The sequence below is a fragment of the Rhinoraja longicauda genome, chromosome 5 (genome assembly GCF_053455715.1).
Source record: "Rhinoraja longicauda isolate Sanriku21f chromosome 5, sRhiLon1.1, whole genome shotgun sequence".
Lineage (NCBI taxonomy): Eukaryota > Metazoa > Chordata > Chondrichthyes > Rajiformes > Arhynchobatidae > Rhinoraja > Rhinoraja longicauda.
In genome coordinates this window covers 47,778,072-47,792,448 of record NC_135957.1, presented here as the reverse complement: position 1 = coordinate 47,792,448, position 14,377 = coordinate 47,778,072, and the positions used below count along the sequence as shown (strand labels likewise).

At 39.0% G+C, this 14,377-nt stretch overlaps 1 protein-coding gene across 1 annotated transcript in view; it reads right to left on the bottom strand.

Moving 5' to 3' along the window:
- Positions 1-1,959: 1,959 nt before the first annotated feature.
- Positions 1,960-14,377, bottom strand: part of cdc5l (CDC5 cell division cycle 5-like (S. pombe)) — a 38,894-nt gene continuing 26,476 nt past the window's right edge. The window contains exons 14-16 of the mRNA XM_078399475.1: positions 13,089-13,286; positions 3,723-3,935; positions 1,960-2,421 (exon numbers count right to left, since the gene is read on the bottom strand). Coding sequence (XP_078255601.1) covers positions 2,314-2,421; positions 3,723-3,935; positions 13,089-13,286 — 519 coding nt within the window. The 3' untranslated portion in view covers positions 1,960-2,313. The remainder of the gene's footprint in view (positions 2,422-3,722; positions 3,936-13,088; positions 13,287-14,377) is intronic.

Sequence of the window (14,377 nt, the reverse complement as noted above, 5' to 3'; positions counted from 1 at the left end):
GAGAAAACCCACGCAGGTCACGGGGAGAACGTACAAACTCCGTACAGACAGCGCCCGTAGTCAGGATCGAACCCGGGTCTCCGGCGCTGCATTCGCTGTAAGGCAGCAACTCTACCGCTGTGGCTAATTTTAAGGCAGAGATAGATAGATTTTTGATTAGTACAGGTGTCAGAGGTTATAGGGAGAAGGCAGGAAAATGGGTTAGGAGGGAAAGATAGATCAGCCACGAATGAATGGCAGAGTAGACTTGATGGGCGGAATGACCCAATTCTACTCCTATCACATAACCTTATGACCTTATAACATGACTAATCTACATATTTCCAAGAAAAATTTGAGGTAGCAAAAATAGCTGTGAAGATGACTTCATATATCACACTTGAATCAAGTTTCAAGCAAATTATGTCAAGGAACCATCTACGTTATAATTAAAGCTGTATCATTCGTAATCATAGAGGAACAATTTAGTGCAATTATTTCTGTAACTTTTCTTGGTATCTCTTGCTTCAATTTTTTTTGTGAACAAAACAATCAAACTTCAATTTTCTCAGTGCTGATATTGTTTAGAAAAGTATTCAATATTCTTTTGAATATACTTATTTTAGTTTAGAACAGGTTGTAATTCAAGAATCAGGAAGTTAAGTCAAGGAATAAACAAATAGTTTTCTTTAATTGACTTATTATATTAATGCTATTTGGATCATGTTCCTGACCAGGGGTTTCATCTTTCCTCAGTGTCGTTTGCTTTCTTCCCACAGTAATATTTCACAAATTGTACCTCTGCTAAATGCTCAGTATTAACCCTCAATTTGCCTTTTACACATCAAATAATCTAATCTTTTCCTGTAGTTTTAGTTTACTGTGCCATAAAATAGTAAGAATCTCTCCAAAAGCCAAACTCTGAACTCCTATTTAGTAATGAAAGTGTGGATATTTTTGGTGAAATAAAGAGAGCCATATATAATCTATAATTTACTTCTCCATTTGCATCATACACGTCACACCTGAAAGTCGAGGGTAAATCTGGTGCTTAATTCCAGGAGGTGTTTTGACAAAAGATAAACTGCTGGAAGAATTCAGTGGATCGAGCAGAATCTGTGGAGGCAAAGGAACATCAATGTTTCTGAGTAGGAAAGTTTCTGATGCAGTTTTTCAGCTGGAAGTGCCCTTCTCCTTCACAGATGCTTCCTGATCCCCTGGATTCTTCCAGTTTATCTTTTGCTCCAGATTCCAGAATCTCCAGTCTCTTGTAATCCCAGCTGTTCTGAGAAGTTAAAATAGCAATGCTAAATACAATTTTTTTTTCCAAATGGAAAATTAAAGATAATTTTTCATGATGGATTAAATAGCTTAGTTCTGAATATTTCTATCACAGTACTATCATGTCTGGGAGGATTTTTCTTCAGTTATTGATCATTTTCAAGATTACAACTCTTAGCAACAACCTATTTGAGAGTTCCATATTCACCCATTTGAGCCTTACACATTTAATTATATCTATTCAGTTCCTTACACATTAAATAAACGCTAGCTTGTCTAATGAACAGATGCTCTAATAATACAAACTCTACTGACCCATTAGTACCATCCTATTTTAGGTATAGCGAACAACAGGAAATCGATGTATTAAAAAAAACCAGATGGAAACATCAAACAAATAATTTGACGAGCACCATTGCTGTGAAAAAAACTAATCAGAGGGTTTACCATTTTAAGTACTGTCCTCGCATAATTTAGAGCAAGAAATACAGACTACCGATGTGCAGGTTCAGCCTTCCCATTTGGTTGAGACCAATAAATGCCAAGAGTTGAGTTTCTTACATGCCTTTTGTCAAAGTTTAAAAGCTGATCATCAAATTTAAACTTTCAGTAATTTAATCTTTGGGTTTACTGACAGAAATTTCATTATTTCTGCTGAAAATAAAGTTGAACTATACAAAGAATAAACAAATTTCACATTTTATTAGAATTTTACTCAAATCACAGTACAAATCACTCTTTCCATCAGTTTAACATACAATTAAGAAATGGTCAGAAAATATTTGACTACTGAAGCGTTGAGAGTAGGCCAGCGTAACATTTTTTCTTCTTGCAGTACTGACAGACAGGAACATTACTCCATATATTACTTAGATTCTCCATGTGGAATATACAAAGGATCCATATATACTACAGCAAAATTAGTACAATTTGCACGGGGTGACACCTTGAAGTTTCCTTTATAACCATTATTGTCACAGAAAATACCTTTTTAAATGGAGTTCACTGTACAGCGAATGTTAAATGCATGCAGAGCAGAGGTTGTTCCACTTATCAATACTTGGCAGCCACAAGCCCTTCTTTTTCCAGAAGCAGGTCTGCAAACCTTTGCTGGAGCTCCTTCTCTCTCTCCTGCTGTCGTGCAACATCTTCTCTCAACGACTGAGTTTGGTGTTTGAAAAAGACATGGCAAATAATCAAAATATTCTTTATAAACAGGCAAAATTTCAAAGCTAAGACCTAAGACTTTGTGGACCGCATTTTAAAGGCAGAAAATAAAGTTTCACCTTTAAGTTGTGCAGTGAAATATCATGCACTTAAAAGATTCTCTAGAATCTATCTTTAAATACTTTGCAACGACACAGTATAATGGTCCTAAAACCGTGTTTTGATGAAAGGTTATCGACCCGAAAAAAATTCCATCCACAGATGCTGACCTGTGGACTACTTCCAGACACTTCAATTTTTATAAGAAAATAACTGCAGATGCTGGTACAAATCGATTTACTCCAACATTACTCCTGCTGAGTTACTCCAGCATTTTGTGAATACTTCAATTTTTATTACTAACATATATCATTAGACTTAAAAACATTTATCTTGCCAAATACAGAAATTTAATCTAGTTCAGATTTTCCCATAATACACCATTTGTCTGTAACATATGTTACTTCACGTCAGAATTTATTTGCCAATGAACTTCTACATGTCTGTCGAGGGAAATGGAAATGTACAATTCTAAGAATTAATATTTTACACAAGGTTACCAAATTACCATTTTGTTCAATAAAAACCAGGTCAAAATTTGTAACCAGTTTCATAAAGCATATGCGTTCATTCCCCCATCTTACTCTCCATATTAAAGCCCAATCTATATAGAATTTTATGTGAAGATTCTAAGTGAAAGCAGGATGTTATGTAAGATTTGTAAGGATTTTTTTTTCTCTTGTACCAGAAAATGTCCAATACCAATGGAAGTGATTGTACAAATAATAGACAACATCCTCCATGACGTTGGAGTTAGGTAATTTAATGTGCCTGAGATTTAAGCACGTTATTTTGTGCAAATTCAAATTACAAGTTGCTGCAATTATAAAGACAGTCTTGTTTTCTGATAGTCAATGGTTGTGAAATGAAGGCAGAATCAGTAAGGCAGAGTCAGTAACTACAAAAGCTGATTCCACGATGTGATTGGCAGCAAGATTCCTCACCATTTGTCATTCACTTCCAGCATAGTCTATCTCTGTATAAGTCAAATTTTCAGTATTATATTTCTTGATTTTTCTTGTTTTGCTCTTGACCCTAATTTTCCAAATATTCTTATGATATATTTGAATAACTTATGAACTTAAAACTGTATTAATATTGCATTTGAAAGCATTACGACGCTTGAATAATTGACTATAAATCAAACCATCTGATTTCACAAACCTCACAAAAGAAACAAATATTGTCAGAATTACCTCTTGCCTTCTTGGTATAGCAATATCTTCATGCTTCTTCAATTCCTCAAAGGTGCATAATTCTAGATGTGCCTGTTCAATTTGATCCCACTGATCGCTCAACTGTTTCATAAGCCCTGTAGCACGTGACTGATAACCACCAAGTAGGATCTTGAGCTTTTTCTCCATTTTTGCTGCCTGTTTTGCTTCTGTGGTCATATGATTTCTGTTGGTCTAAACACATTAAAAAGATAATTTCAAGATAGACTGCCGCCATTTCCTAGAATTAAAATTGTTATTGGAAATTAACTACTGCATATTTAATAAATGAATGTGATTTAAGACTTTGGCCTTATGAAAATGCAAAAATATCTGTCATGTTCAATTTTTGTCTAATTATCACATAGGAATAGGAATAAATAATTCAGTTCCTTGCACCCACTCTACTGCAGTCAGGTTATGACTGATTTTTTAATCTCAGTGTCACAATTTCATAACCTTGGATTTTCTTAATATCTAAAAATCTAATAATACTTGTTTTAAATAAATCCAGCAGCTAGGCCTCCACAGCCAATTTGATAATGAATTCCAAAGACCCCCATTATTTTGAAACTGTAACCTTTGGCTCTTGACAGCCCTGTCAATTCCCCATTTACCTTGTCAAAAACCTTAAGTTTTGGACTTTTCAATTTCATGTTTCATTATTTTAAACTCGAGTATGTTTAATCTCTCAATGTATAAGACTTATTATCCCTAGAATCAATCTGGCAAAACTTTATTGCTTTCCATCTTTTGCAACTGTTTCCTTCTAAGGAGAGTATAATCCAGATACCGTGGTTTTATACAATAGACACTAGATTCTACAATTGTATTCAAGAACAAGAATATAAGAAATACAAATTTCTTGCTTGCTCTCTGAATGGTTATTAAACCTGCATTCACTTCCAATGTTAAAGGAAACCCAGATCTCTTTGTGCACCAACACCTTTCAATCTCTTACCACTTAAAATTAAATACTGCCTTTCCATTTCGGCAAGTATTTGAGGCACGTATTGTCAGAACATTTAAGACATCTGGACAGCTACATGGATTGGAAAGGATTAGAAGGATATGGGCAGGCAGGCGGTACAAGCGTGGATGGGGACATCTTGGTTGGCATGGGCAAGTTGGACCGAAGGGGCTGTATGAGTCTATGATTCTAGTCTGTAAGCTTCTGATTCTATCTAAGCACTTGATTAGCGCATTCAATTTCAAAAGTAGTAGAGGGAAGGCTAAATAAGATTAACTGATAAACTACTCCAATTCTTGGATATAAACTGCGAGGGAAAATGTATAGACGGGGGAAAAAGAGGCAAGTTTAGAAATTTGGAGCATAGTTTTGTTATAAAAAAGCATTTCAGGAAGTGTGTTGACTTTAATGGTATAGGGAGTTGTGAAGCATGAATTAAACTGAAAATATTATTTTACCCTCAATTATCAAAGTTTTAAAGTTTTACCTGAAATAATGAACTGCATGAGGATTTTGCAAGCATTGGATTTCTGAGTAAAACTGATACTGATTATATTAAAATAAACTAGTAAAAGTGCTCAATGCTGCAGTATAAACATCTGCCTCAATAACTCAGAATCAACCAATGCAAAGTTCTGTGAATTAATACCAGTGAAAAGATTATAAAAAGATCCAGTCTGTAGGCACATGTTGTGAAAATTTAATCTTTCCACAGGTATAATTTAAAAAAGTTATTTCTTTAGAATGATCTCTTAAATATCTTTATTAAGTACGTGAAAAAAAAAATCCTGATTTTGAGTCATTCGATGTGGTAAAACGAGTATAGGTCCACCACCGATTTCCCGGCATCGTTGGTTCCAGAGCCTTTCTGGATTATCTGTTTTGCCGGACTAACAGAGGTCTCTGCCTGCGAGAGGAGTCCATAGATACTGGAACGGTCCGCCCACCTGGGCAGCTGGGGAGCTGAGATATCCGGCCGCAGTCAGCCTCGGAAGTCGGCAATGGGAAAGGAATTATCGGCTCCAGCAAATGCGACCCACCCATCGGCCGCGGACGTTGGCTGAGGGAACGGATCTGCTGACTTTGGCGGAGCTGAATTTCCAGAGGCCTGGCCACAGGGGGTAAACGTGACCCGCTGATTGGCGCAGAAATTGCCATGAGGTTGAGATCGGCCACCTTGCCCAGCTTAGGCGTCACATTTTCGGGGGGACTTCCCGGGGTGATTTAAAGCGTGCTCTCGTAATTACGTTAGAATTAAAGGAGGTGCCAGGCCACCAGTTGCCGGAAAATCAGTGGTGGACCTGTATTGGTAAGGTCTTTTCAATATATAAAACCTTCTCCCAATTCCTCATTATGCAAAATATTTTTGAGGCACATAATGAAGATAAACGGCCAGCTTTTAAAAGGACATATCAAAACATAAGTGGCAATCTTCAGCTAAAAGAGGGTATTACCACTAAATGAATGGATACTGTAATGATTGAAGGTTAGTGAGAATGTGCTTCCAAACGTGAAAGGGAAAAATGGGCAAGTTGATGAAGAACAGTGCACACAGGACACATATACTTAGTATAAGGAGGGCATAGAGACTCCAAGGGTACACCTGGGAGCTCCGGCAAGAGGCTGTCAGGGAGAGCTTTATGAATCCCTGCACCTTAAGAAACTGGCAATGCAGGCAAATCAACAAGCCCTTTCTCCGTACTCCTATGGGGTGAATAAATAGTTAATGAAACCTAACCCCCCCCCCCTCGCAGGAGTGTACAGTACACGTGACCATCCTATTGCAACAGTGAGTATTAACAGTGAGATCATGCAGAGATAAGCAGCGGCAGCTTGGACTGATCTCGAGGTTGGGGAGTTGAGAGTAATTGTGGCCTTGACCTCTACACAAAACATCCAGGCATTAGTGAGAGGTTGTGCGGAACAGTGTATTTTCATGTCGTAAGAGGTAACCGTTCTCTGTGAGGACAAGGAATGCAGTTTGAGTCTCGATGCAGGGTCTTGACCCGAAACGTCAACAATTCTTTCTCGCCCACCCCCCTCCCAACAGATGTTGCTTGACCTTCTGAGTTCCTCCAGCAGGTCAAGAAGCAGCTTGTTTTTTGAATGCAGTTTGATTGTTGGTCCTTTGAACAGCACACAAGTTGAGGGAAAATTAAGGCTCATAAAATCTGGTTGTTCGGTAATTAAATAATTTTCCATACCAGTGAAGCTGGAAAATCGCACTGAAGACTATTGGGTACTGCACTATTGTCATCGTTAGAGGTTTTACATCAAGAAAAAAGTGCATGGGCAAATACACATTTCTCTAACTTCAAGTAACCCTTGCATCTCCTCTCTGCGTCCCTACCCCACCCTAGTCGTTGTACTAGTTTCATTGTCGTCCTGGTGAGTTTCGTTGTCTGCAACTTGTTTTCACCTAGCCCACAGCTAACAATGGCCTGTTTCCTTCAACATTGTTACTTTTTTGCATTTCTCTATCATTCATTTGTTCTATATCTCTTATATCACCATCTATATCTCTCGTTTCACTTTTCCCAGACTCTCAGTCTAAAGGATCTCGACCGGAAAAGTCAAACAATTCCTTTTCTCCAGAGGTGCTAACTGACCCGCTGAGTTACTCCAGCTTTTTATTTCTATTCAACCAAAACAACGTCAGGTGTTCAATTTCTCAATGGTAAAATATTGTTCTAATCTCATTTAAGTCTAATTTCAATTGCAAGGAGCCATTTGTTTTTGGAGTTGGGTGGAGGGATCTTTAGGACTAAATTCTTTCACCATCCATAATGAATAGTCAATGCAACCATCGTTTAAAAGCATTTGATACATTATTTCTAATTTTCCTGGGGCCAGGGGAGGAAGCAAAGGAAATAACACTGCCTCAAAACCACCCCTAATTAACTGTATTTAATCCTAACACCATTTTAATGCAAACTCACAGCCCGTGCCTTGACATTTTTACTGGAATGTTGTTTGAGACTGGAATGGAGCAGAAAAATTAATACAATTGAGGTAAATCAAACATCAAGATACGACTTTGAAACAACTAGCTGTGGATGTGCTTGTTTATTGATTTTCCCAAAGAATATTTAGAAATTGCACAACTTAAGTGTTGCATGATAGTACAAATCTATGAACATTTATTACAGCTGTTTTCAATACCAAGAAGAGAAGTGTAAATTATTTGAATGGAACTGCTACTGCCCGATTCTTAGAACTACCCATGTGAATGATTTCCAACCTACTTCCCACTTTTCCCTGCCAAGATGTTTAAACAAATCCACCCTTTGTGAATAACTTCCTTGATTAACTGAAACTTATCCTTATGGGTATAAATATAACATGCTATCCTTGCAATCCCGTTGTGCTTATTTTTTCAACCCAAGATGGAATTTAAAAAAAGAAACATAACTTCTATATACTTATTATGTATTAAGATTCCTGCCATTCATTTTTTCCAGAAATTATAAATGTACTTTGAGATTATCATAAAATAATAAAAAGCACAACTGTTAAAACAGTGGATTATATAATTTAGCACTATTTTGTCAGAAAAATGAGGCAAAATATCTTGATGCACATTTAAGCAATCTTGCCTGGCCTGATTTATTACAATGATTGGCATTAAAAAACACTCACATGCATTTTAATGTTGAAGCCAATGAGTAATAAGACAATGATTGACCAATATTCAACATTGAAGCCAGAAATATCAGAAATTTAGTGGCAAATCAAGTTGTAGGGGTTCAATTTGCTATTAAAATTTACTCAGTGGACACAAGGGCCACGAAGGGTCTCAACCCAAAATGTCACCTATTAATGTTCTCCAGGGATGCTGCCTGACCTGCTGAGCTACTCAAGCATTTTGTATTATTTTGTGTATTAACCAGCATCTTAACCAGCAGCCCTTTGTTTCCAGATTTACTTTGAACTCTGTTCCAAAATCAAGAAATAGGTAATCTACATAGTTCAATTTAGAACTTATTTCTAAACTTTCAACTTAAATCATTATTTGCGTGCTAATCCTATTTCATTCTTCATAATTTAAATTTCTGATTTAGTAATATGCCTTCATCAGAAGACTAATGCTGCACTCTGCTGGAAAGCTTCAAGCTTCAGTAAGTTATAATATACACATCCAAGGCAAAATTTGCAGCCCCACTCGTATGAGGGTCAGAAAAGGGAAACAGGGTGAAATAGTCAAATGTGGAAGCAAAACCCATACAGTTTTAAGTGAAAGCTTTGAGACTGTTTTTGAGGAAATGTGGTGGGGGTGGTATTATATAGATAAGAATAATGAGGAGGAAAAATGTGACAATGAGAGGGAGGACATGTTTATGGTCTTAGCGGCTTTAAAAGTGGATAAAATCAGAGTATTTGCTCATAAAATGAAGAGAAGCGCAAGCTGTCTACCATTTTTGAAAACTTTTTGGCAATAGTAGTCACTGATGAACAGTAAATATGCTTATATTGTATCGTTGTTTATAAAAGAATAATGTTAAATATTGATTAATTATAGGATAGTCTGCCTAACATTGATGGGTGCATATTATTGAACAGATTATCTGAATTACAACGAAAACAAAATGTAGAGAAGTACAAATTCATCAAGGTCCATCAGCATGGATTTATTGAGGGAAACCCATGTCTGCCTGACTTCCTAAATACGTTGTGATAACTAGAAAGGGCGAGTTTCTTTCTGAGTTAATAAGGGAGGCATTTGGTGAAGTATACCTAGATTTCAGCAAGTCATTTGAGAATAAGTCCACCTGTAATGTACATTTTGCATAGCACATACGTAAGAAACAAAATGTCCAGATAATGTTTTGTTAATATGAATTGTGGGACAAATGCTGAAAATAACATAGAATACCAATGCTCGTCTTTAGATATTAAAGCATGATCCTTTAGCACCTGGCAGAACTACTTCAGGTGGGATGGAACAAGTGATCACATTAAATATTGCCAATATCATTGCACTCGGAGCAGATTTGATATTGTTTGTATCTCACAATAAGCCAATATTATAAATGATGACTTCAAAGGATGGTTGTTAAACCCTTCTGATATTTTCTATAAAACATTAAAATGCACCATTTCCAATTGCCAAGAACGTGATAAATCATATGGTGTGCTCTTGTGTTTTTTTCCCCCTTGTAGATAGCTAGACATCACTTCACATTTCCTTATGAGGGTGACATCTATATACTAAAACCCTTGTTTGTTTGTTTATTTGTGATCGCACTACAGCCAAAACTGTACACGATAGCTTGACAATTTTAGGCCCACCTTACTCACCGTCATCGCTTTAATGGTAAAGCAAGTAGTTCTATTAACATCGGTGTTATATTTTTTAAGTTATTCACATTTTAAAGTTTAAATCTATCTCCTAGGGAGAGAGGTGGGGGGGCAGGGAGGGAGGGGGGAGGAAGGGAGGGAGGGGGGAGGAAGGTGGATAAGGGGGGTTGAGGAGGATGGGGAAGTGGGGATCGGGTGGGGTAAGAGAGGGTGCTGCACCAATGCAGGAGAGGTTTGGGCCCAATGGGTCCACTTGGCCTAGTTTTTGTAGAATTTTTGGGTGCACTCAAATTCTAGAACAAAAAAGCATCTCCAAATATTATGCTTTTACATTGGGTTAGGTAGGATGTCAAGTTTAATGCAAGGTTCTAGGCCCCGTCTTCAAGAAACCAGCAACTTTACATTGCAATTACATTCCCAATGCCAGAGGTTGATTACCCTACCAAATTCCTTTTTGCAGAAACTTTCTAAAAGTGCTTTTAAACTACAAAAAACAGGGCATTACACTACTTTCGTACTTTGCAAAACACCACAGATAGAATTGTCATATTATATAATCACTCCTTCATGTAGTGTGCATGATCACATTACACATGCACAGAGGGGAATAACATTTAAGTATTATATGGTCTTGAAACAAATGGTTACTAAGTATAAGAAAATAACTGCAGATCATATCATATCATATATCTACAGCCGGAAACAGGCCTTTTCGGCCCTCCAAGTCCGTGCCGCCCAGTGATCCCACTATCCTACACCCACTAGGGACAATTTTTACATTTACCCAGCCAATTAACCTACGTCTTTGGAGTGTGGGAGGAAACCGAAGATCTCGGAGAAAACCCACGCAGGTCACGGGGAGAACGTACAAACTCCTTACAGTGCAGCACCCGTAGTCAGGATCGAACCCGAGTCTCCGGCGCTGCATTCGCTGTAAAGCAGCAACTCTACCGCTGCGCTACCGTGCTGGTACAAATCGATTTATTCACAAAATGCTGGAGTAACTCAGCAGGTCAGGCAGCATCTCGGGAGAGAGAGAATGGGTGACGTTTTGGGTCGAGACCCTTCTACAGACTGATGTCAGGGGGGCGGGACAAAGGAAGGATATAGGTGGAGACAGGAAGATAGAGGGAGATCTGGGAAGGAGGAGGGGAAGAGAGGGACAGAGGAACTATCTAAAGTTGGAGAAGTCGATGTTCATGCCACTGGGCTGCAAACTGCCCAGGCGAAATATGAGGTGCTGTTCCTCCAATTTCCGGTGGGCCTCACTATGGCACTGGAGGAGGCCCATGACAGAAAGGTCAGACTGGGAATGGGAGGGGGAAGTTGAAGTGCTCGGCCACCGGGAGATCAGTTTGGTTAATGCGGACCGAGCGTAGGTGTTCAGCGAAGCGATCGCCGAGCCTGCGTTTGGTTTCGCCGATGTAAATAAGTTGACATCTAGAGCAGTGGATCCAATAGATGAGGTTGGAGGAGGTGCAGGTGAACCTTTGTTTCACCTGGAAAGACTGTTTGGGTCCTTGGATGGAGTTGAGGGGGGAGGTAAAGGGACAGGTGTTGCATCTCGTGCAGTTGCAGGGGAAAGTGCCCGGGGTTGGGGTGGTTTGGGTAGGAAGGGACGAGTGGACCAGGGAGTTACGGAGGGAACGGTCTCTGCGGAACACAGAGAGGGGAGGGGATGGGAAGATATGGCCAGTGGTGGGGTCCCGTTGTAGGTGGCGGAAATGTTGGTGGATGATATGTTGGATCCGCTGGCTGGTAGGGTGGAAGGTGAGAACGAGAGGGATTCTGTCCTTGTTGCGAGTGGGGGGAGGGGGAGCAAGAGCGGAGCTGCGGGATGTAGAAGAGACCCGAGTGAGAGCCTCATCTATAATGGAGGAGGGGAAGCCCCGTTTTCTGAAGAACGAGGACATCTCGGAAGCCCTAGTGTGAAACACCTCATCCCGGGCGCAGATGCGGCGTAGACGGAGGAATTGGGAGTAGGGGATAGACTTTTTGCAGGGGACCGGGTGGGAAGAAGTGTAGTCCAGATAGCTGTGCGAGTCAGTGGGTTACTAAGTATGTTGCATAATGTTCAAATAAGTATTGCTAAAAATATAAACCTACAGTACAGTACACCATAAACTAAAATATAAAATTATTGGCATGGATTTTGTAATGTTTTGATGCTGTTCACCTGCAATCCATCCCATTTTGTTGTTCCTATACCAATGCGTTCAGCCATTCACCATTCATAAATACCAGAAGCTATATTTGCTTTTTGGGTGACAACAACTAATATAAGCATAAACTTTCCATTTCTTTCAGCATATGGAATACACATTGTGTACAGCAATTGCCAGAAGTTCTCCAAGGAGGCAATATATACCATCAATATCCATGGTTAAACGCATTTATCTTATAAATTATAATCCTTTAGGCCGTCATATATTTTCATTATTCACTGTTTTAAAACTAAAGTCTCAAAAGAGGCCTCCATGTAGCTTTCAAAAATAGATAGAAAAGTATCTGTGTGCCTGCCTTGGCCTGTGCGATCTCCCAGTTGCCAAACATTTTAACTCCCCTTCCAACTCCCATACTGACCTTTCTGTCCTGGGCCTCCTCCACATTTCAGTGTGAGGCCACACACAAATTGGGGGAACACCTCATATTTCGCTTGGGCAACTTACAACCCAGCAGCATGAATATTGATTTCCCCAACCTCAAGTAACCCTTGCATTTCCTCTCTCTCCGATCCTACCCCACCCTAATCCTCTTGCTAATTTCATCATTCCTATCCCTTCATTGTCACCTTGTCCCCAGCCAACAATGGACCATTGTGGGCTCCACCTTTTCTGAGCCATCGATACAGGCTCTACTTTGTTCCGTTCCTTCCCATGCCTCCAGTTTCCCTTTCCACGACTCTCATTCTGAGGAAGGGTCTCGACTTGAAACATCACATATTCCTTTTCTCCAGAGATGCTGCCTGATCCGCTGTTATTCCAACATTTTGTGTCTATCTTCAGTGTAAACCAGCATCATGAGTTGCAAAGATGTTACTTTGCTATTGAATCATTCCGTTTTTCATGATGTAAACTAACCTCCAGTTTCTTTTCCAGTGACTCTATACGATCTTTCTTGCTAGCCAGGTTGGCACGAGTGTATCTGTTCTGTCCAGGCAGATACAGCACCTGACTGTAACATTCTTCCCACACCTGGTTATATGCATCAAGAGGAAGGTCTCCATGACCCATACCATGTTTTACAATTTCCATCTCCTGACACAACAAATCACTAGCCTGGGAAAAAAATGTTAAAAAAGTTGGTAACAGAACTAACGGACACTTTTAAATTAGAAATCTTATCAACATATAGAAAATTAAAACCATGTGCATTTTACTTAAAACCATTCTCAACTTTTGCTGTTTCTTACCGCTTTATTCATAATATTTGAGTAATAATTTAGAAATCCATGTTGACCAAAACAAATGCATACGCTGGAAATCCTAAATAAAAATAGAAAATGCAGGAAACACACAGCATCTATGAAAAACAGTCAACATGCTAGGTCTGAAACCCAAAATCAGAACAGGTAAGAACAGGAAACAAATTTGTTTTAGGGAGCAGAGAAGGTGGAACAGATGATAGCTGGAACAAAGAATAATCCTGATTGGTTAAGACCAGACTTCTTATGAGACAGCTAAGGGAGGAGCCAAGCTAATATGATGCTTCGTTGTCTGTGCAATATGTTGCTAATAGTGAGGGTGTGGGACATGTCCAGCAGGCCAGACTAAAGAAAAAAAAGAACTCTGAACCAAAACGATAGCAGGCAGGAATAGCCAATTCTGACACAAGAACAGAAAGGAAGAGCAAGTTATCCAATTTAATATTGAACCCTGCAGGTTGCGATGTGCCTAGATGGAAGATAAAGCACTGTTCCTCAAACTGCGTTAGGTTTTGTTGTACACTTGCAGACAAACAATATGGTCAGAGTGGGAACAGGATGGCAAATTAAAGTGGCCTGAAACTTATTGTCATTCCTGCTGCAACAGGGCATCTGGTCTCACCCTATCCAAGATACTCATTTTGTTCCCCCAACCCCAACATTGATTATAAGATAAAACTAATTTAATTTCTCTGATGAAGGGTGTTTCAACAAATGCTGCCTGACCTACTGAATGTTTTGAGCATTTTCTTCTATATTAGAAAGTTATTATGCCATCTTCAACGATGCTTTTGCAGATTACCAACCAAAGCTGGCAAGTGGATGTGAAAGGTAACTTACATTTTTTTATGGCCACAAAGCAGATCAAATTCTGACCAGCGCATTCAATAGATCAATAGGTCATTTGGCCCTTCGTGCCAGCACCACCATTCAATGTGATCATGG